The 19,463-nt window shown below is 49.8% G+C and overlaps 1 protein-coding gene across 1 annotated transcript in view; it reads left to right on the top strand.

Moving 5' to 3' along the window:
* Positions 1-19,463, top strand: part of NPLOC4 (NPL4 homolog, ubiquitin recognition factor) — a 31,049-nt gene that overhangs the window by 8,233 nt on the left and 3,353 nt on the right. The window contains exons 5-15 of the mRNA XM_040330968.1: positions 669-717; positions 2,045-2,139; positions 2,649-2,772; positions 4,556-4,735; positions 5,980-6,066; positions 6,976-7,047; positions 7,134-7,260; positions 8,917-9,077; positions 10,718-10,789; positions 11,866-11,961; positions 14,739-14,855. Coding sequence (XP_040186902.1) covers positions 669-717; positions 2,045-2,139; positions 2,649-2,772; positions 4,556-4,735; positions 5,980-6,066; positions 6,976-7,047; positions 7,134-7,260; positions 8,917-9,077; positions 10,718-10,789; positions 11,866-11,961; positions 14,739-14,855 — 1,180 coding nt within the window. The remainder of the gene's footprint in view (positions 1-668; positions 718-2,044; positions 2,140-2,648; positions 2,773-4,555; positions 4,736-5,979; positions 6,067-6,975; positions 7,048-7,133; positions 7,261-8,916; positions 9,078-10,717; positions 10,790-11,865; positions 11,962-14,738; positions 14,856-19,463) is intronic.

Below are 19,463 nucleotides of genomic sequence, written 5' to 3'. Positions count from 1 at the left end.
TCCCCCACCCATATACCCAGAAGTGTCCAGTGTCTGTGCTGTCGCCAGCAGTGCAGTGAAAAGCGATGGGTAATTTGATCATAAGCCACATGGAGGCGCTAAGTGTACCTGCTGTTCTATATGATGGGCACAGCACCAATTTACCTGAGAAGGGAAACTGTGAAAGATGGGCTGAGGGCAGGGGACTGTCCACCGGTATTGCCTTGTGGTCCCCCAACACCCGATCTTCTCCCCTATTACTGACTTGCCATTCCTTGTTCTGCATTTTGTATTGAGGCGGCCATCTTGGTTGAGGCAGAACTTTGCTTCCCAATGTCCGCCTCCAGCAAGGAGAACAGTGAGCAGCACGGTAATGATGTCACCAAATCTCCTGAGACCAGCAGTGCCTTGGATCTCGCGCTGCAGATATACAGCTATGAGGCCGTATATTACATCCCGGGAAGTGTACGTTGGGTAAAGCTTATACATGAACAACCCACCTGCTGATCTACAGCAGTTTATATGTAGTGTGTCTTTTTCCACTTTTATTTTCTTATTTTTTTTTTATTACATCAAAGCCGTATCCACAATAAACAAAAATAAAAGAAATCGGGTCCAATGAAAGATAGTGTGTCTTTACTTGTTTGAATGGCTCCCCCTCTCCTAATTTTATATATTTTCTATTGTAGATGTCGGCATGGCTCTCTTGGAAAATGTGTGCACTGCGTCCCATTGGAGGTAAGGGCTGAGAGTTGGGCACTGGGTGTCATTGTGTCCTGTGTACTTACATGGCGGTCCTTGCTTGGCCTCCTGTGTGTGTACATGGCGGTCCTTGCTTGGCCTCCTGTGTGTGTACATGGCGGTCTCTGCTTGGCCTCCTGTGTGTGTACATGGAGGTCTCTGCTTGGCCTCCTGTGTGTGTACATGGAGGTCTCTGCTTGGCCTCCTGTTTATGTACATGGCGGTCCTTGCTTGGCCTCCTGTGTGTGTACATGGCGGTCTCTGCTTGGCCTCCTGTGTGTGTACATGGCGGTCTCTGCTTGGCCTCCTGTGTGTGTACATGGCGGTCTCTGCTTGGCCTCCTGTGTATGTACATGGAGGTCTCTGCTTGGCCTCCTGTGTGTGTACATGGCGGTCTCTGCTTGGCCTCCTGTGTATGTACATGGCAGTCTCAGCTTGGCCTCCTGTGTGTGTACATGGAGGTCTCTGCTTGGCCTCCTGTGTATGTACATGGAGGTCTCTGCTTGGCCTCCTGTGTGTGTACATGGCGGTCTCTGCTTGGCCTCCTGTGTATGTACATGGCAGTCTCAGCTTGGCCTCCTGTGTGTGTACATGGCGGACTCTGCTTGGCCTCCTGTGTGTGTACATGGCAGACTCTGCTTGGCCTCCTGTGTATATACATGGCGGTCCCTGCTTGGCCTCCTGTGTATGTACATGGAGGTCTCTGCTTGGCCTCCTGTGTGTGTACATGAAGGTCTCTGCTTGGCCTCCTGTGTGTGTACATGGCGGTCTCTACTTGGCCTCCTGTGTGTGTACATGGCGGTCTCTGCTTGGCCTCCTGTGTATGTACATGGCGGTCTCTGCTTGGCATCCTGTGTATGTACATGGCGGCCTCTGCTTGGCCTCCTGTGTGTGTACATGGCGGTCTCTGCTTGGCCTCCTGTGTATGTACATGGCGGTCCCTGCTTGGCCTCCTGTGTGTGTACATGGCGGTCTCTACTTGGCCTCCTGTGTGTGTACATGGCGGTCTCTGCTTGGCCTCCTGTGTGTGTACATGGCGGTCTCTACTTGGTCTCCTGTGTGTGTACATGGCGGTCTCTGCTTGGCCTCCTGTGTGTGTACATGGCGGTCTCTGCTTGGCCTCCTGTGTGTGTACATGGCGGTCTCTGCTTGGCCTCCTGTGTGTGTACATGGCGGTCTCTGCTTGGCCTCCTGTGTGTGTACATGGAGGTCTCTGCTTGGCCTCCTGTGTATGTTCATGGCGGTCTCTGCTTGGCCTCCTGTGTGTGTATACGGCCGTTTTCTGCTCTGAACCACCTTCTCATATCACCTTTTTGTCCCGCAGCCATTCGATGAAGATTATCTGAACCATCTGGAGCCCCCAGTCAAACATATGTCTTTCCATGCTTACATCAGGAAGCTGACAGGAGGCGCTGACAAGTAAGTATCGCTCATACAACTGCATTATGTGTTCTGCCCCACTGAGGCTTCCTGTCACATGTTCATGACCGGCACCATCTATTCTTTTTATGTAACGCTAAAAGATGTTTAAAGAGGAAGTAAACCCTGTCTTTAAAAAAAACAGGCACAATGAGCTAGTATGCATAGTATACTAGCTCATTAAGAATTGCTTACCTGAGAACCATGCCCCCACAGCGGTCCTCGGACACCTCCTCCGTCGCCAACATGATACCCAGAGTGACTTCCGGGTATCGCTGCTCCGGCGCTGTGACTGGCCGGAGCAGTGATGACGTCGCTCCCGCGCGGGAGCCACCACTAACGGCATGATCGCTCTGTGCGCATGCGCCGTACACATCGGTGCCGTCTTGCTTGGAAATATCTCCTTAACCGAGATTTACGGATTTTTTATTTATTTTTTTGCAACCCGTTCCCCTTCATTGCATCCGTTGTTATGAATGATCTGTATTCTGTCTCCAAACTATTTTCAGAGGGAAATTTGTGGCCTTGGAAAATATCAGCTGCAAGATCAAGTCTGGTTGTGAGGGGCACCTACCGTGGCCGGAGGGCATCTGTACCAAATGCCAGCCCAGCGCCATCACCCTCAACCGACAGGTGAGAAATGGGAGGCTGCTGTAGGGAAAGGAAGCCCTAAAAAGTCACACATCCTCCCAATGACACCAACAATGGGCCACAGTTCCTCCCAATGACGGGACACGATTTCTCCCAATGACCCCAATAATGGGGCACAGTTCCTCCCAATGACGGGACACGATTTCTCCCAATGACCCCAATAATGGGGCACAGTTCCTCCCAATGACGGGACACGATTTCTCCCAATGACCCAATAATGGGGCACAGTTCCTCCCAATGATGGGACACAATTTCTCCCAATGACCCCAATAATGGGGCACAGTTCCTCCCAATGACGGGACACGATTTCTCCCAATGACCCCAATAATGGGGCACAGTTCCTCCCAATGATGGGACACGATTTCTCCCAATGACCCCAATAACGGGCCACAGTTCCTCCCAATGACGGGACACGATTTCTCCCAATGACCCCAATAATGGGCCACAGTTCCTCCCAATGACGGGACACGATTTCTCCCAATGACCCCAATAATGGGCCACAGTTCCTCCCAATGACGGGACACGATTTCTCCCAATGACCCAATAATGGGGCACAGTTCCTCCCAATGATGGGACACAATTTCTCCCAATGACCCCAATAATGGGGCACAGTTCCTCCCAATGACGGGACACGATTTCTCCCAATGACCCCAATAATGGGGCACAGTTCCTCCCAATGATGGGACACGATTTCTCCCAATGACCCCAATAACGGGCCACAGTTCCTCCCAATGACGGGACACGATTTCTCCCAATGACCCCAATAATGGGCCACAGTTCCTCCCAATGACGGGACACGATTTCTCCCAATGACCCCAATAATGGGCCACAGTTCCTCCCAATGACGGGACACGATTTCTCCCAATGACCCCAATAATGGGGCACAGTTCCTCCCAATGACGGGACACGATTTCTCCCAATGACCCCAATAATGGGCCACAGTTCATCCCAATGACGGGACACGATTTCTCCCAATGACCCAATAATGGGGCACAGTTCCTCCCAATGACGGGACACGATTTCTCCCAATGACCCCAATAATGGGGCACAGTTCCTCCCAATGACGGGACACGATTTCTCCCAATGACCCCAATAATGGGCCACAGTTCCTCCCAATGACGGGACACGATTTCTCCCAATGACCCAATAATGGGCCACAGTTCCTCCCAATGACGGGACACGATTTCTCCCAATGACCCCAATAATGGGCCACAGTTCCTCCCAATGACGGGACACGATTTCTCCCAATGACCCAATAATGGGGCACAGTTCCTCCCAATGACAGGACACGATTTTGCCCAATGAACCCAATAATGGGGCACAGTTCCTCCCAATGACGGGACATGATTTCTCCCAATGACCCCAATAATGGGACACAGTTCCTCCCAATGACGGGACACGATTTCTCCCAATGACCCCAATAATGGGGCATAATTCCTCCCAATGACTAACAATGGGGCCTTATGACACCGACAATGGGGGCACAATTCCTTCCACTGACGCCAAAGATGGGGGGGATTGTTTAGTCCCACTGATGCAGGGATTTTTTTGTAGGCCCAATGGCCACAGTCGGGTCCCCCTGAAATCTGAAGGACCATAAACTGGCCCATTGTTTGGAAAGTTTGGGGACCCCTGGCCTAGACCAGCACATTACACTTGCATTACTGACATTGGCCATTCCAGGGCACTTTGACCTTTTTAGCATGAATTCTAAATACGGTGAATTTCTCCTTCCCGTCGGTGAAGATCTGATCCTTCATTCTAGAAATACAGACACGTGGATAACATTATGTTCGAGAATCACACCATCGCCGACCGCTTCCTGGACTTCTGGCGCAAGACCGGCAATCAGCACTTCGGCTACTTGTACGGGCGATACACCGAACACAAGGACATCCCTTTGGGTATCCGGGCTGAGGTGGCCGCCATCTACGAGCCTCCACAGGTAAGGATTGTGAGCCGAGAGTGACAGCGCCCCCTCCTCCTGAAGGGAGAACTGCGAGGGGATACCCCCACATCCAATTCGCAATAGTGGGAACCCAGCCTAAAAGTGCGTCCAGCAACAATCATCGCAGTCCTGCTGTAAGTCGCTGATCGCCACCATTACTAGTATATGAAAAAAAAAGAAATTCCAGCATATATCCCATCGTTTGTAGATGCTAGAACTGTCACACAAACCAATCAATGTACACTTATTGTGATTTAAAAAAAAAAAAAAAGCAAAAACATGTAGCAGAATACATATTGACCTAAATTGATGCAGATGATGAATAAATTAGATTTCATTTTTTTTTTTTTTGATATGTTTTTAAAGTTTTTTTTTTTTTTTTTTTAAGTGGAGGTTCCACCTAAAAAAAAAAAAAAATTCCACCAGAAATCTAAAAAAAAAATAAATAAATGGAAAAAAAAAAAAGTTACTTACCCTAAATAGCTGTTGCTATGCGGAAGTGCCGAATCTGCCTCTTCATCCTCCGTGGTGGTTTCTCTTCCTCCTCCTACACTCGATGTCTTCTTGTGAATGGGGTGCGCTGCATTCTGGGAACTGTGTGTGTCCCCCAGAAAGCAGCGCAGTAGGAAACTGCTTCACTGCCTGTTTCCCTTACTGTGGATGGCAGCGCTTGGAGCTGCCACGATCGAGGATCAGCCTCGGCGGGGGCCGACATCGCTGGCGGCTAGAACAGGTAAGTGTTTTTTTTTTTTTAATGGAACCTCCGCTTTAATATATATATATATACTGTAAAACATATCCAATTTAAAAAAAAATGAAATCTAATTTCTTCATCAATTTAGGTCAAGATGTATTCTGCTACATGTTTTTGGTTTAAAAAAAAAAATAATAATTATGTGTGTACACACATACATGTATTATATTATCCCGCTGCTTGTAATAACAGCCGAGCGGCTGTTTTGCCGACCGTCGTCTCTAAAAAAAAACGGTACCTGGGTGATGCCTGTAGCTGCGGCTGCGGGCATCGCCCCAGTATAAACCCCTTGAGGCCAAAGGCCGCTGCAATAAATACATCGGCACCAAGGGGTTGCCATATTGCAAAAAGAAAAATGGCTTGGTCATGAACAGGGGGGGGATCTTCCAGAGGGTAAATGGTTAGAAGATGCGTCATATTTTACTTGCATGTAATGATCCCCCCCCCCCCCCCCCTTTTCCTCATGTCGTTGTGTTTTCTCTCATAGATTGGAACTCAGAACAGCCTGGAACTGCTGGATGATCCGAAGGCAAAAGTGGTGGATGAGATTGCAGCCAAACTTGGATTAAGAAAGGCAAGCTCTGTTTACTGCTATAGGGCCCGGCGGCCATACACCATTCATTTTCATTCGCGGGTTAAACAAAGGAAAATGTTTTGATTCTCCCCCCCCCCCCCCCCCCATTTACACATTGGAGGTGGATGGGGGAATCACTCTTGAGGAGGCTTCCCTGCCACCAGAATACACTCATCGGCACCACCGGCTATAGCCTGCAGCACTGATTGAGCAATAAGGTGTTTTTTTTTTTTTAAGTGATCACATTCCCTCTGTTCTCAGCTGCATAAGGCTGCATTCACACCTAGGCGTAGGCGATTTGCGGCGTTTTTTACCGCGATTTGCCGCGACAAAACGCTGCGTTTTTAACCGCGGTTTTGTATAGGTCATTGTCGGGTATGGAGAACGCCGAAGCCGCCCGATATGCCGCGACAAAAAAGGGTCCGGGACTTGTTTGAGCTTCAGGCGTTTAACGTTTCGGCGTTCGGCGTGGAGATGTGAACCATCTCCATAGAGAATCATGTTATTTCTCCCCTCCAGCGTATTGTAGCGTCGCGCTTCAGGCGTTTTGTCGCCTAGGTGTGAATGCAGCCTAAGAGCTGGGGGGAGGAGAAGCAGCAGCACACTGAGCTTCCCAGTGAATGACTGTGCAAGGGGGGTGTCAGGACAAGTCTGATCATTGGAGGAGAGAGCAGGCTGAATTCCCAGCACAGCTAGAGGACTGACCACGGTGTGCTCTCCTGCTTAGTGTGGTCAATATTTAATAGGGGGACTAGCGGGATCACCATGAATTTCACACCAAGGCAGCAATACAAAGAGAACAGGAAATGTTCTTATACCAGTACATGGTACAGCAGGCACATGTCAGGAATATGAAGTGTTGGGGGGGTAATAAAACGCCCATCTTACCTTCTGCTCCATTCTGCACAGGTCGGCTGGATATTCACAGACTTGGTATCAGAAGACACCAGGAAAGGGACGGTCCGCTACAGCAGGAACAAGGTGAGCAGAAATGGGGAGACTTTGTACAGTTCGCTTATCGAAGGTTCTTCCTCTCCCATAAAAATAATCTCTCTTCTTTTACACAGGATGCGTATTTCCTGAGCGCGGAAGAATGCATCACCGCCGGCTTCTTCCAGAACAAGCACCCCAACATTTGCCGCCTCTCACCGGACACACATTTCGGCTCGAAGTTTGTGACCGTAGTGGCTACAGGTAGGCTTATCCTCAGAAACCACATGGGGCCCCCTGCAAAGCCACGGGGGGACCTGGAAGGGTTAATAAGGGCTGATAAAGATGGTGACGGGTTTAGGCCTGATCTTCCTTGGCTTTCTGGCTCCACCACCCAGAGTAATAGGCATGTTGTGTATGGACCTAACTCTGCAACGACCTAATCTCCTAACAGTGCCATGGTAACATAATTAACCACTTCCTTACCGCTGGACGTCATATGACCTCCTGGACTTTCTGGGGGGGGTATCTGAATGATGCCTACAGCAGCCGCCGATTCTGTGCACCATAAGAACGATCACGTTATGACGTCACTCCCCGGGATCCCGGAAGTAAACAAAGCCGCGATCGCGGCTTTGTTTACTTCCGGGATCCCGGGGCGTGACGTCATAACGTGATCGTTCTTATGGTGCACAGAATCGGCGGCTGCTGTAGGCATCATTCAGATATCTTATTGGCCCTGCATCTCTCCATAAAGAGGACCTGTCACAATAGATTCCTATCACAAGAGATGTTTACATTCCTTGTGCTAAGAGTAAAAGTAATCAAAAAAATATGTGTAAAAAAAGAAATAAAAATTAAGTAATTTTTTTATTTATTTTTTTAAAGCGGTAGTAAAGCCGCTGCTGTTTTTTTTTTTTTTTTTTTTTTTTTTTTTCCATACCTGAAAAGCAAAAGCCATAATGAGCTAGTAAGCACCGCATACTAGCTCATTATGAAATACTTACCTTGGAACGAGGTGTGGGGAACTTACCTGGTCCACGCCGAGGGAGATGTCATCTTGCCTCTGCGTGTCTCCCGGGTATCGCCGCTCCAGCGCTGTGATTGGCTGGAGCGGCGATGACGCCATGCGCGCGGGAGACTTCTTTTCAGCAAGGTCTGGCAGCTTGGGAACCGAGTGTCTGAGTATCTCTGGTGCCCCCTTACCTCTGGCCAAATGCGGTACTGCACACCCCAGCAGCTTGACTCAATGCTTGCAAATCAAATCAGGATTAAAAAAAAAAAAGCTTGTATTGCGAAACGTTTGTAAACCCCATCTTTTGCAATCCAAGGTCCCACTGTATCTGAAATCAAATCTTTACTATTGTGTGGCAATAACATGGTGTGGGCAGATTTCTGGCAGTCACAGGCTGTCACGCCCCTCCAGCCCGTGTCTTAGAGTAAGAGGGAGGTGAGGCCCCCAACAATCTACATGTAATATCCAGCCTCCCCATTGTGTTTAGCTGGTTGGTGGGCGTGGAGGAGGAAGGAAGGGAGGGAGTGAGTGGGCTGTCATTTACCACTGTGTATACGCCCCACATGTATGACTCTATAGTCACATGGGCTGCTCAGATGTGATAGGGAGGAAATGCTCAGCATAGAATCTCACTAAAAACTGAGCATGTGCAGAGTTGCCAACACTGCTCTGCAAAATTCCCAACTGCAGTGGGGACATGGACAGAAGGGGGGGATAGAGAGCAGGTGGATCTCCCAGGTTTTTCACAGAATACAGACCATGAATTTTCTGATCGTTTTTTTATCACGTGGGTTCAAATTGACGGTAAACGACCTCTGTATGGACTTTTCCACCATATAATGTTCACCCCGCAATGTGGCAACATTCATGAGTCCTCCTCCCTCCTCTGTTGTTTCCTTTGGTAGGCGGCCCCGATAACCAAGTGCACTTTGAGGGGTACCAGGTGTCCAATCAGTGTATGGCGCTGGTACGGGATGAGTGCCTCTTGCCGTGCAGAGACGCTTCGGAGCTGGGATACGCCAAAGAGTCGAGCAGCGAGCAGTATGTTCCCGACGTCTTCTATAAGGTCAGTTGTGCAGATTGCGGGGATTCTGTCATCGGAATATATATATATATATATATATATATATATATATATATATATATATATATATATATATATATATATATATGTGTGTGTGTATATATATATATATATATATATATATATATATATATGTGAACTAACGCTTTAATGATTTATTAACTACTTCCCGCCGGGAGGGCGTACATGGAGGTCCTCCAGTTTTAGTGGTTATACCGGGATGGTCGGTGTACCTAAAAGCGTCATCCCAGTATTGATCTTTTCAGCCCGTGATTCTCTTCAAGGCAGAAGTGATCCGAGTTGCTAGTTAGATGCTCGATCACTTCTGCAGTTGGCGGAAGGGGGTCCCACCCCCCCTCCCGCTATTGCCGCTGCCTCTCCCGGGTCCATCATGGAGACCGGCAGCGGCGATGGCTGCCCTATACAGAGAGAGAGGAACTGACGTCGTCTCCCCCCCCTCTCTGGAAACCTGGAGCGACGAGCAGTTCCTCACTTCTGGTTCCACCCCTTTGTTTACCAGGTAAGTAAAATGATCTTGTCTAACCACTTAAGACCCGGACCTTTATGCAGGTAAAGGACCCGGCCAGTTTTTGCGATTCGGCACTGCGTCGTTTTAACTGACAATTGCGCGGTCGTGCGACGTGGCTCCCAACCAAAATTGGCGTCCTTTTTTTCCCACAAATAGAGCTTTCTTTTGGTGGTATTTGATCACCTCTGCGGTTTTTATTTTTTGCGCTATAAACAAAAATAGAGCGTCAATTTTGAAAAAAATTCAATATTTTTTACTTTTTTCTATAATAAATATCCCCCAAAAATATATAAAACATTTTTTTTCCCTCAGTTTAGGCCGATACGTATTCTTCTACATATTTTTTGTAAAAAAAATCACAATAAGCGTTTATCGATTGGTTTGCGCAAAATTTATAGCGTTTACAAAAAAAGGGCATAGTTTTATTGCATTTTTATTAGGTTTTTTTTTTTTTTTTTTTACTACTAATGGCGGCGATCAGCGTTTTTTTTTTTTTTTTTTTGTGACTGCGACATTATGGCGGACACTTCGGACAATTTTGACACATTTTTGGGACCATTGTCATTTTCACAGCAAAAAATGCTATAAAAATGCACAGTTTACTGTGAAAATGACAATTGCAGTTTGGGAGTTGACCACAAGGCGGCGCTGAAGGGGTTATGTGTGACCTCATTTGTGTTTTTAACTGTAGGGGGGTGTGGCTGTAGGTGTGACGTCATCGATTGTGTTTCCCTATATAAGGGAACACTCGATCGATGACAGCGCCACAGTGAAGAACGGGGAAGCTGTGTTTACACACAGCTCCCCCCGTTCTTCAGCTCCGGGGAGCGATCGCGGGACTCCAGCGGCGATCGGGTCCACGAGTCCCGCGGACCCCACGGCTGGTCTTAAAGAGCTACGTACAGGTACGTGATTGTGCCCAGCCGTGCCATTCTGCCGTCGTATATTGGCGTGAAGGGGTCCTTAAGTGGTTAAACTAGAAGCGTTATTTAGATCGGCAGAGTTGCTATTTGTGAAGTGACTGAAATGCCACAAATATTTCTGAAGGAATCTGTTTTTTTTCGTTTCACTGTGAGCAATTCTTTCCTTGCAGGACGTGGACAAGTTCGGTAATGAAATCACCCAGCTAGCCCGGCCTCTGCCTGTAGAGTATCTGATCATCGATGTAAGTATCGCCTTCTACCTATAGCTGTGTGTCTGGGGACTGGAGATCCACCATCACTTCCTGTCCTGGTGACTACGTTTTTGAAATTCCGTCCATCCTTTCTTTGCTAAATGTGAACACATTGACTTCTGTGGCATGCAATACCACATGTGACCAGAGGTGGAGGGGGGGGGGGGGGGGCGCCGGAGAGCCTCTAAAATATTTGGCTGATCTCGGAAAGGCCCGGGAAAGGAGTATTTCCAATTGGCTCTGGCGCCCCCGCACCTCTGGCCAAATGTGGTACTGCACACCGCTGAGACAACACTCGCAAAGCGGTAAGCTTATACATGTATTACAATACAGTGGTACCTTGGATTACAAGCATAATTCGTTCCAGAAGAATGCTAGTAATCCAAAGCACTTGTATATCAAAGCAAGTTTCTCCATAGAAGTCAATGGAAACTCATATAATTCGTTCCTCAGTGACTTCTATGGTATGCAGTACCACATGTGGCCAGAGGTGGGGGGACGCCGGAGACACTCATTAACCGCTCGGATGCACTCGGGAACGAAGTGTTTGAGTAGCTCCGAGTGCGTCTGGATGGCTCAGAGTGTCACCAGCGCCCCCTCACCTCTGGCCAAATGTGGTACTGCACACCCCATTGGCTTGAATCCTGCTTGTTTTACGGTGGAGGGGGGCGCCGAAGAGCCTTAAATATTTGGCTGATCTCAAAAAGGCCCGGGAAAGGAGTATTTCCAATTTGGCTCTGGCGCCCCCGCACCTCTGGCCAAATGTGGTACTGCACACCTCATTGGCTTGAATCCTGCTCGTTTTACGGTAGAGGGGGGCGCCGGAGAGCCTCGAAAAGGCCCGGGAAAGGAGTATTTCCAATTGGCTCTGGCGCCCCCGCACCTCTGGCCAAATGCGGTACTGCACACCGCAGAGACAACACTCGCAAACTGAGTTAGGATTTTCAACAAAAAAAAAAATGCTTGTCTTGTGAAACGCTTGTTAACGGCGTTACTCGCAATCCGAGGTTTCACTGTATATCTGTTTGTGATCTCTCCATCCTGACACGATTTATTTTGCCTTGTAGATCACCACCACTTTCCCCAAGGATCCGGTCTATACATTCTCCACCTCATCCAACTTGTTTCCCATCGAGAACAGAGAAACCTTGGGTGAAACTCAGGTAAGGCGTGACCACCCTCCAGGACTGTGATACTGGATCCCAGCAGAAGAATGTAGACAGATTTATTTATTGAATTCTAAAGGCCAACCCCCAAGGATTGACTTTGCAGCACTGAGGTCCTTGGTTCAAGTCCTGACCAGAACACTCGCCCCCCACCCCCCCCTTGGGTCTTTATGCCCCATGTTGGCATGGTGTCCACTTTAGCATTTGCAGTGGCAAGGCAGCAGTGTAGGACTGGCCAGAAGAGGGATTACTTTAACCGCTTCAGCCCCGGAGAATTTGGCTGCCAAATGACCAGAGCACTTTTTGCGATTCAGCACTGCGTCACTTTAACTGACAATTGCGCGGTCGTGCGACGTAGCTCCCAAACAAAATTGGCGTCCGTTTTTTCCCACAAATAGAGATTTCTTTTGGTGGTATTTGATCACCTCTGGGGTTTTTATTTTTTGCGCTATAAACAAAAATAGAGCGACAATTTGGGGGAAAAAAGTAATATTTTTAACTTTTTACTATGATGAATATCCCCCCAAAAAAAATAAATTAAAAAAAAAATATTTTTTCCTCAGTTTAGGTCGATACGTATTCTTCTACATATTTATGGGGGGAAAAAAATCGCAATAAGCGTTTATTGATTGGTTTGCGCAAAAGTTATAGCGTCTACAAAATAGGGGATAGTTTTACGGTATTTTTATTATTATTATAATTTTTTTTATAAATGCAGCCTATGTGCCCATCTCCAGTCTAAATGCAGCCTATGTGCCCATCTCCAGTCTATGTGCCCATCTCCAGCCTAAATGCAGCCTATGTGCCCATCTCCAGCCTATGTGCCCATCTCCAGTCTATGTGCCGCCTATGTACCCATCTCCAGTCTATGTGCCCATCTCCAGTCTAAATGCAGCCTATGTGCCCATCTCCAGCCTATGTGCCCATCTGCAGTCTAAATGCAGCCTATGTGCCCATCTCCAGTCTATGTGCCCATCTCCAGCCTAAATGCAGCCTATGTGCCCATCTCCAGTCTATGTGCCCATCTCCAGTCTATGTGCCGCCTATGTACCCATCTCCAGTCTATGTGCCCATCTCCAGTCTATGTGCCCATCTCCAGCCTAAATGCAGCCTATGTGCCCATATCCAGTCTATGTGCCCATCTCCAGTCTAAATGCAGCCTATGTGCCCATCTCCAGCCTATGTGCCCATCTGCAGTCTAAATGCAGCCTATGTGCCCATCTCCAGTCTATGTGCCCATCTCCAGCCTAAATGCAGCCTATGTGCCCATCTCCAGTCTATGTGCCCATCTCCAGTCTATGTGCCGCCTATGTACCCATCTCCAGTCTATGTGCCCATCTCCAGTCTATGTGCCCATCTCCAGCCTAAATGCAGCCTATGTGCCCATCTCCAGCCTATGTGCCCATCTCCAGTCTATGTGCCGCCTATGTACCCATCTCCAGTCTATGTGCCCATCTCCAGTCTAAATGCAGCCTATGTGCCCATCTCCAGCCTATGTGCCCATCTCCAGTCTAAATGCAGCCTATGTGCCCATCTCCAGTCTATGTGCCCATCTCCAGCCTAAATGCAGCCTATGTGCCCATCTCCAGTCTATGTGCCCATCTCCAGTCTATGTGCCGCCTATGTACCCATCTCCAGTCTATGTGCCCATCTCCAGCCTAAATGCAGCCTATGTGCCCATATCCAGTCTATGTGCCCATCTCCAGTCTAAATGCAGCCTATGTGCCCATCTCCAGCCTATGTGCCCATCTGCAGTCTAAATGCAGCCTATGTGCCCATCTCCAGTCTATGTGCCCATCTCCAGTCTATGTGCCCATCTCCAGTCTATGTGCCCATCTCCAGTCTATGTGCCCATCTCCAGTCTATGTGCCCATCTCCAGTCTATGTGCCCATCTCCAGTCTATGTGCCCATCTCCAGTCTATGTGCCCATCTCCAGTCTAAATGCAGCCTATGTGCCCATCTCCAGTCTATGTGCCCATCTCCAGTCTATGTGCCCATCTCCAGCCTATGAGCCCCTCTCCAGTCTAAATGCAGCCTATGTGCCCCTCTCCAGTCTAAATGCAGCCTATGTGCCCCTCTCCAGTCTAAATGCAGCCTATGTGCCCCTCTCCAGTCTAAATGCAGCCTATGTGCCCCTCTCCAGTCTAAATGCAGCCTATGTGCCCCTCTCCAGTCTAAATGCAGCCTATGTGCCCCTCTCCAGTCTAAATGCAGCCTATGTGCCCCTCTCCAGTCTAAATCCAGCCTATGTGCCCCTCTCCAGCCTATGTGCCCATCTCCAGCCTAAATGCAGTCTATGTGCCCATCTCCAGCCTATGTGCCCATCTCCAGCGTAAATGCAGCCTATGTGCCCATCTCCAGTTTATGTGCCCATTTGCAGCCTCACCATCTCTCGTGGAGTGAGGGAATCGCCGAGCCGTCATCTCCTGTTCACTCGGCGGCAGTCACATACACAGTCCCGCCATCGGCATTGGACCAGCTCCTGTGATTGATAGAACACTGGTCCAATGCCGGTGGCGGAAGCGGGACTGTGTGTGTGACGTTGGAGTAAACCGGAGATGACGGCTCGGAGTTGACGACTCTGTGAATTCCGGCGGCGCTCGTCCCCCTCCGAGCCCAAGGTACACTATCGGCGTATAACACGCACCCGTGATTTTCCCCCTATTTTCAGGGAGAAAAAGAGCGTGTTATACGCCGATAAATACGGTACCTGCTCTGTGTAATGTTAGTGCTTTGTTACTGTTAATGTTTTTTTTTCTTGGTTCTTCTGCAGGACTTTCACAGTCTGGCCAACTACCTGTCCCAGAATCCATCCACCGTTTTCTTGGATATCATCTCAGACTTCCACCTACTATACTTCTTGGTCACCAATGAGGTGATGCCTCTACAGGTAAGTGTGGCGTCTTCATAGTGGAACTGTATGTAGTAGGACCTGCTAGTCTAGTACAGTATTTCTCCACTCCAGTCCACAAGAGGCCTCAACAGGTCACGTTTTCAGGATTTCCTTCAGCAAAAATGTCTGTGGTAATACCTAAGGCAGTGAAACCGATCAAATCACCTGTGCAAAATAATGGAAAGCCTGAAAACATGACCTGTTGGGGTGCCTTGAGGACTGGCGTTGAGAAACGCTAGTCTAGTAAGGTGGCCATACACTTGGCAATTTTTTGATCCATCTAGGTGTGAGTAATGGCAAACAATGCGCTCTTTACAGTGGGCTAGATCGTCCATATGTGCAAAAGATTAAATATAATTAAACATTTAGAGTGGAACTCCAGGCAGAGAGTATTTTGTGACTTGTGGTGGAGGAATAAGTTGCCTCTAGTGATGTTGCAGTGCAGGACACGGGCTCCTCCAATCATAGACACTGGGTTATGCTGCCACCTTCAGGTGATTGGACGCTGGAAAACAGAACTTTGGCATGCCCTTTAAAACCCCTCCTCCTTTTTTTTTTTTTGCCAACTTCCTTAGGTGAAGAATAAGCTCTCAGGTATCTGGCTTGTGCTTCCACACGAAAAAAATGATCTTTCTCCCCTCCTAGCTGCACCTGAGCCACTAAGGATACCTCCTGCACCTTCAGGATCACTGCACCACAGGGATCATACCAGGACACCGCTGCATAGAAAACATGGAACCCGGCCTGTAATGTTACTGAAAACATGGGCACTGGACTCCACGTTAGACACTCACCCTTAGCACAGCAGTCCAGCGAGGTGCAGTTAGCCACAGGGTGCTATACAGGTCCAGGGCTGTGGTTCATCCATCTTGTGGTACCTGGTCTCTGAAGACCTATGAAGGAGGGGGGTATGTCTTCTTGGGGGAAGGAGTGACCAGAGCTGTGCAGAGGTCAGCCTGGAACGGAGCCCCTTCTCTCACATGGGGGTCTCCCCAATAGTTGGACAGTCTCTGGATCCCGGGGGGGCACTGTGTTTGTGCACAGATGGGTGGGTGTCAGGAATCCCTAGGCCAGGAGCAGTGTGTGAAAGGGTGTCCATGCCCACAGTCTGCATCCCCTACTAAACTTCTTCCCCCTCCCCTTATGTATTTCTACATGGAGATCCTATCCCTACTCATGTATTTATACATTTTGATCATATCCCCCCCTTATGTAGTTATGCATGGCGATCCTTATGTATTTATACATGATGATCATATCCCCCCTTTATACATGGAGATCATATCCCCCCTTATGTATTTATACACAGATATCATACCCCCCCCCCCTTATGTATTTATAAACAATAATCATATCCCCCCTTATGTATTTATACACTGTGATCATATCCCCCCTTATGTATTTATACAGTGTGATCATATCCCCCCCTTATGTATTTATACACTGTGATCATATCCCCCCTTATGTATTTATACACTGTGATCATATCCCCCCCTTATGTATTTATACACTGTGATCATATCCCCCCCTTATGTATTTATACACTGTGATCATATACCCCCCTTATGTATTTATACACTGTGATCATATCCCCCCCTTATGTATTTATACATAGAGATCATATCCCCCCCTTATGTATTTATACATGGTGATCATATACCCCCCTTATGTATTTATACATGGAGATCATATCCCCCCTTATGTAGTTATACATGGAGATCATATCCCCCCTTATGTATTTATACATGGAGATCATATCCCCCCCTTATGTATTTATACACAGATTATACCCCCCCCTATGTATTTATACACAGTGATCATATCCCCCCTTATGTATTTATACATGGACATCATATCCCCCCCTTATGTATGTATTCATTATGGAATAAGGTTGTAACATAACAAAATGTGGAGAAAGTGAAGCGCTGTGAATACTTTGCGGATGCGCTGTGTATTTTGGTGAGAAAGTCGCACTCTTCGGTCCTCTATAGAAGCAGTCAGTACATTGCACAGCTGTGGAGCACATGAAGAGCTCATCTACAAGATCTGCACACATACATGGACATGACATATGGGGGTCTGTGGGGGGGGGGGGGGCCTCACAGCTTATGTAACATCACTGCAGGGGAGCCTTTTAACAACATTCCAAGAGACATGTGTAGCTTTTTCGGAATTAACAAAAAAAAAAATGGTCCCTGCTGTGCGCAGATCAGATGAGCGCACACATACATCCTAAAAAATGAAAATTGTGTATTAAAGGCATTTGCCCAAAACCCCCCCCCCCCCCCCGATTCTCCTCTTCTCGGGTCCCTCGTCGGCATTCCTGACTCCCCCCCCCTCAAGTGTCCCGAATAGCAAGCTGCTTGCTATGTGGGCAGTCCTGTGGGCTTGATCCAGAGCCGGCTTTGTGTGTCCATTGAGCAATCCACTCTTTTCAGGTCCCCCCCGCTGGCCCCCCTGGACCCTCCCTCCCTCCTGCCGAGTGCCCCCAGAGCAAGCAGTTTGCTCTCAGTGCCCCCATTGCAGGCTCACTCCCAAGCTGCTGATTCACACACAGAGTTGCAGCTTGGCCACGCCCCTCAGCAGCAGGAGCCATTGTCTCAGCCGTTGAGGAGTGAGCCTTTAGGACCACTTTAAATCCTTCCTTCACTCTACCCTCAGGCCTCCCCTTCTCTCTTCCTTCCGGCCTCCCCTTCTCTCTTCCTTCCGGTCTCCCCTTCTCTCTTCCTTCCGGCCTCCCCTTCTCTCTTCCCTCCGGTCTCCCCTTCTCTCTTCCCTCCGGTCTCCCCTTCTCTCTTCCCTCCGGCCTCCCCTTCTCTCTTCCCTCCGGCCTCCCCTTCTCTCTTCCCTCCGGCCTTCCCTTCTCTCTTCCCTCCGGCCTCCCCTTCTCTCTTCCCTCCGGCCTCCCCTTCTCTCTTCCCTCCGGCCTCCCCTTCTCTCTTCCCTCCGGCCTCCCCTTCTCTCTTCCCTCCGGCCTCCCCTTCACTCTTCCCTCCGGCCTTCCCTTCACTCTTCCCTCCGGCCTTCCCTTCACTCTTCCCTCCGGCCTTCCCTTCACTCTTCCCTCCGGCCTTCCCTTCACTCTTCCCTCCGGCCTTCCCTTCACTCTTCCCTCCGGCTTTCCCTTCACTCTTCCCTCCGGCCTTCCCTTCACTCTTCCCTCCGGCCTTCCCTTCACTCTTCCCTCCGGCCTTCCCTTCACTCTTCCCTCCGGCCTTCCCTTCACTCTTCCCTCCGGCTTTCCCTTCACTCTTCCCTCCGGCCTTCCCTTCACTCTTCCCTCCGGCCTTCCCTTCACTCTTCCCTCCGGCCTTCCCTTCTCTCTTCCCTCCGGCCTTCCCTTCACTCTTCCCTCCGGCCTTCCCTTCACTCTTCCCTCCGGCCTTCCCTTCACTCTTCCCTCCGGCCCTCCTCTTTGCGGGAGCCCTCGGCCCTCCTCTTTGCGGGAGCCCTCGGCCCTCCTCTTTCCGGGAGCCCTCGGCCCTCCTCTTTGCGGGAGTCCTCGGCCCTCCTCTTTCCGGGAGTCCTCGGCCCTCCTCTTTCCGGGAGTCCTCGGCCCTCCTCTTTCCGGGAGCCCTCGGCCCTCCTCTTTCCGGGAGCCCTCGGCCCTCCTCTTTGCGGGAGCCCTCGGCCCTCCTCTTTGCGGGAGCCCTCGGCCCTCCTCTTTGCGGGAGCCCTCGGCCCTCCTCTTTGCGGGAGCCCTCGGCCCTCCTCTTTGCGGGAGCCCTCGGCCCTCCTCTTTGCGGGAGCCCTCGGCCCTCCTCTTTCCGGGAGCCCTCGGCCCTCCTCTTTCGGGGAGCCCTCGGCCCTCCTCTTTGCGGGAGCCCTCGGCCCTCCTCTTTGCGGGAGCCCTCGGCCCTCCTCTTTGCGGGAGCCCTCGGCCCTCCTCTTTGCGGGAGCCCTCGGCCCTCCTCTTTGCGGGAGCCCTCGGCCCTCCTCTTTGCGGGAGCCCTCGGCCCTCCTCTTTGCGGGAGCCCTCGGCCCTCCTCTTTGCGGGAGCCCTCGGCCCTCCTCTTTGCGGGAGCCCTCGGCCCTCCTCTTTGCGGGAGCCCTCGGCCCTCCTCTTTGCGGGAGCCCTCGGCCCTCCTCTTTCCGGAATTGTGAGAAGCTCACAGTGTGCAGTGAATTCAGAGGAAGCTGTTTCAGTCCAGGAGACTGAAGGGAGGCCAGAGTTTTGCTTAAATTATTTTCTGTTGTAAGCACACCACCAGGACCGTGTTCCCCTTTAGACGGTTCTGTCAGTGGGAGGAGTTTGCACATGCTCAGTGGCATTTTTCACATCTTCTAATCTCTGCGTGTTCCGTATCTGGTTTTCCTTGTGCCGGTTTCCTATAAGACGACCCTTTTCAGGGCCGGGTTCTGGAGCTATATTTAGGATATGTGTCACCCCCGAGCACAGTGCGCGCCAACATTCCTCCCTCTGCACCGATAACACCCCCACCATTCACGCCGTGTCAGTCCCTGGCCTTGGCAGGCGGGGACACTGGCTCCTCACCAGGAAATGAGAACATTCACTGACTGCCATGTGCACAGCAGCTGGGATGTCCTCGTCTGCCCGGTGATCTGGACAAAACACCCCTCCCCCGCCTTCCATAAGAAAGAGGA

This window comes from Rana temporaria, chromosome 12 (assembly GCF_905171775.1).
Source record: "Rana temporaria chromosome 12, aRanTem1.1, whole genome shotgun sequence".
Lineage (NCBI taxonomy): Eukaryota > Metazoa > Chordata > Amphibia > Anura > Ranidae > Rana > Rana temporaria.
This window is presented reverse-complemented; position numbering and strand designations above follow the sequence as displayed.